Here is a 3,937-nt window from a genome sequence, read left to right on the forward strand (position 1 = left end):
GGCTGGGTCGGCGCGTCCCCCGCTGCTGGGTCTCAGCCCTGCACGGGGTGCGGCCGGCCTCCGCCGTCAGGTGGGCGGACTCTTCCAGACTCCTGGGGGCGGTCGCAGCCGGGGGTTGCCCCTTCCCCCGGGTGCCCTGGGCCTGGCTGGCCGCGTCCTCTCCGCCGTGAGCCTGGCGGCGGCACCAGACGGAACTCGGTGCGTGGGCCAGTCGCGGCCCCGTGAGGCGACCCCGCGGCGCAGGGGCGGCTGCGTTTCCTGGGGATCGTCGCCGCTCTAGCCCCTTAAACAATCCAAAGCCCGTCCCCTGCAGAATGCAGTTCAAATTCGGCCTAAAACAAAGGACGGGAGAGTTTGTTAGTTCGAGACCCGGCACACGCCTTCGGGCAGTTCCCGGCTTCCTAGAGCCCCGAGACTCGGTGACTCGGCGACTCCTCCCCACCCCACCCCCCACGCCCAGCCGCAGTGCTTGGCGCAGGGACCCTCCGCGCTGACCCTGGGCCTCTGTCTCTAGAATAAAAGGGACCGGGACGCCGTGGACAAACTGCTCAAGGACCTGGACGCCAACGGGGACTCCGAGGTGGACTTCAGCGAGTTCATCGTGTTTGTGGCCGCCCTCACGACCGCCTGCCACAAATACTTTGAGCAGTCGGGGCTCCACTGACGCCCTGCAGACCCAGCTCCGCGCAGGGGGCCGGGATCGCCCCCAGCTTCCAGAACCTTGGGGGCGATGGCTCCCCTGGATGACCCCCTGATCAGTAAAATGCTTGTGACACGCTCCTGGTCTCCCAGAAATGGATGAGTTCCTTGTACCTTCAGTGCCCCTCCCCCAACACAAGTTTGCTAATGTGTCACCTGGCGCTTCTGGCCTGCGGTGGGGGAGAGGGTCTATTCAGGGCCCGTTTCCTCCTGGCTGAGGCACCGTCCCTGCTTTTGTGAATTCCCCAGCACAAAGTGAGAGTCAGCCCAGGGAGGCTCACGGGACCCACATCCATCCCTCTGGTTGGTCAGACAGCCACTCACCAAACCCCAGCCCCTCCATCTCTCCTTATGTTTTTAAGTCACTTAATGTTTATTTATTTTTGAGAGAGAGAGACAAAGAAACAGAGTGTGATCATGGGAGGGGCATAGAGAGAGGGAGACACAGAATCCGAAGCCGCTCCAGGCTCCTAGCTGTCAGCACAGCCTGGCAGGGCTCGTACCCTGAGAGCACGACCTGAGCCGAAGCCGGCTGCTCAGCTGAGCCCCCCAGGCGCCCCTCACATCTTTTTAATGCAGGATTACTAGCATGTTCATGCCACGCACACAGTAAAACACACTTAGAGAAGGAAGGGATGACGGGCAGGGGTTAGAATCACCCGTGAACCGACTGCCCACACCGCCAGTGTTTCTGGTTTTACAAAACCGTCTTTAGAAAGTAAGCATCTGGTGTGAGTCAGGTGCAGACAGGAGTGTTAGGTCAGTGATTTAGCCTGGTTTTGAGACCCGGGCCCCCTTTTGAATGCCCAGCAGTTGGCGCCTCCTCTTCTGCTTGGAGACATGTCCACCAGAGCAGAAATGGGGTCCCGAGCCTGGCCGCGGACACAGCGGCAGGAGCCCTGGTTTGCACAGCCCACCCCCACGCCCCCCACCCCCCAGCCTGGGGCCAGCAGGGGGCTGGAAGGGCACAGGTTCTATAAGAGGGGGAGCCCCCCTCAGCTTAGGTGGGGGCGGATACACCATTTAAAGCATGAAAAGTCAAGCTAATGGGATGTGGGGGGGGCGGGGGGGGGACTGGCTGTGCAGACAGAATGGAATCGGTTTTTTTCCTGCTGCTTCACAAATTAGTCACAAATTGGATTTGTCCTGGGAATGACAAGTCGCCGAGGGAGGCGGAGCCCACGGAAGCTGCAGCAGATGCCAGAGCCCTCACCTATAGCTGGGGTGCAGGTCCCTGACCCTGGTCCCCCAGACTCCGCTCCACCCCAGACACTAGCCCTACAATTCCCTTCACCCCATCTCGCCACTCCCCTGCCTCCCCCTCAAACTGGGAGATCCCGTCTGGTCTGTGGAACACACCCTGCTCCCGGAAACCAGCCTCCCCTGGTTCTGTCCGCACCCCCCCCCCCCGGGCGGGCTGCAGAATGCCCCGTTCCTCTGGGGCGAAGTCCATGGTCACTTCTGGGGGCTCCTGGCATCCCGGTCCTCCGAGGCAAAAGCCATGTCCTACCCACATTTCTTAATGCTACGAGGACATGGCTGGAATCAGTGGACCCACATTCGCCCATTATTAATGATATGGTTCTTCCTATTTTTTTAAAGTTTATTTATTTTGAGAGAGAGAGAACGAGCAAGTGAGTGAGCAGGGGAGCGCCACCAGAGCAGAGCCCCACACAGGGCTTGAACTCTGAAATCGTGAGATCATGACCTGAGCAGAAACCGAGTCAGACGCTCAACTAACTGACCCAGCCAGGCTCGTATTTTTGTTTTTGAAAAGTATGATATGGTTAGTAGGTTCATGCATAAAACATCGTCTTCAGCTCAGATCATTTCCCAAAAATGGATTCCGTCTTTAACCAGGGATTACCAGCTTCAAGGAGGTTTTTGGGTGTTTTTTATTGTGGTGAAAACACATCACGTTTCTGAGCATACAGTGTTAAGTATATTCACAGTGCTGTGCCACCAAGCTCCCTTTTCTCTTCTTGCAAAAGTGAAACTCTGTGCCCAGCAGACAGCAAGTCCCCTGGTCCCTGGCCCCCATTATTCTAGAATTTCTAGAATTCTTCTTGGAGACGGCACCCTTCTCAAGACCCCGTAATGGCATGTGCAGGAAAACGGTCGCGAGAACTTTATCAAAGCTTCAAAGACTGTAACATGAATGGCATCCCCTAGAGCTGTGCAGTGCACAACCTGAACAACTGTGTATGATACCCTTAACTGGCAGAGATTTTCCTTCCTGATTAAAATAGAAGCAAAGCACACAGCTATGAAAACGCACCCTCTCACTTTCTTCCAGGACTTAGACATGACTGTGTGAGGGTGTCTTGTGCGCAGCTCCACCAGCCGCTGGGCAGTCGGAACAGATTTTAGATTCAGACTTTAGAAGAGGTTTGTCCTCACTGAGTGGCTAGCAGGGTCGCTCCACCGCACAAATGGTGCTGGGAGGTCCTGGCTGCGGAAAGGGGTCAGACCCACGTACCTCTGGAATGACGGGAGACACAAAGCCATATTGCTTAAGCCCCATAATCACTGCGTAGTGATTGTGACTCATTCTGACCATTCAACATCCATACCCCTTCGTATGTTGGGGAATTCATCACTTATGTGCCTTAATCGGTGCCCAGTCTATCTACCCCTGTTAAAGTGGGAAATACTAGACTTTTTTAAACAAGAGAACCGTCACGTGACCTAGCATCCACCAGTTGGGAGTCACCCACGCCCAGTGCGACTAAGAGCTGGTGTGGAGGAACTGGGGCTGCTAAACTGAAGCGTCCCGTGCTCGGAGCCGGCAGGTTCTGCGGTGTGGACAGCCCTGGAGTCGTCACCCTGAGACTCTTCTCAAGCCCTTCCTGAGCTTCTAGAAACCCCCTGACTGGCCAGGGTCAGCTTCTGAGCTGGCAGCTAGAAACCCTGACAGATTGATTTCAGCCATAAATTTCTCACATATGTTACTTTACTTATTCATTTTTTGAAGTTTATTTATTTTTGACAGAGTGTGAGCAGGAGGAGGCACAGAGAGAGAGAGAGAGACAGAATCGGAAGCAGGCTCCAGGCTCCGAGCTGTCAGCACAGAGCCCGACAAGGGGCTGGAACTCACAAGCTCTGAGATCATGACCTGAGCCGAAATCAGGAGCTTAACTGACTGAGCCCCCCAGGCGCCCCTCACATGTGTTAAGGCAATAGCGAGAGTTTTAACGATGGTTGTGAACTGTCGCAGCAATAACATTACGTATATAAA

At 55.7% G+C, this 3,937-nt stretch overlaps 1 protein-coding gene across 1 annotated transcript in view; it reads left to right on the forward strand.

The window, feature by feature from the left end:
• S100P (S100 calcium binding protein P) overlaps positions 1 to 779 on the forward strand; it is a 1,856-nt gene extending 1,077 nt beyond the window's left edge. The window contains exon 2 of the mRNA XM_029932903.1: positions 515 to 779. Coding sequence (XP_029788763.1) covers positions 515 to 664 — 150 coding nt within the window. The 3' untranslated portion in view covers positions 665 to 779. The remainder of the gene's footprint in view (positions 1 to 514) is intronic.
• Positions 780 to 3,937: the final 3,158 nt, after the last annotated feature.

The sequence above is a fragment of the Suricata suricatta genome, chromosome 1 (genome assembly GCF_006229205.1).
Source record: "Suricata suricatta isolate VVHF042 chromosome 1, meerkat_22Aug2017_6uvM2_HiC, whole genome shotgun sequence".
NCBI classification, from domain to species: domain Eukaryota; kingdom Metazoa; phylum Chordata; class Mammalia; order Carnivora; family Herpestidae; genus Suricata; species Suricata suricatta.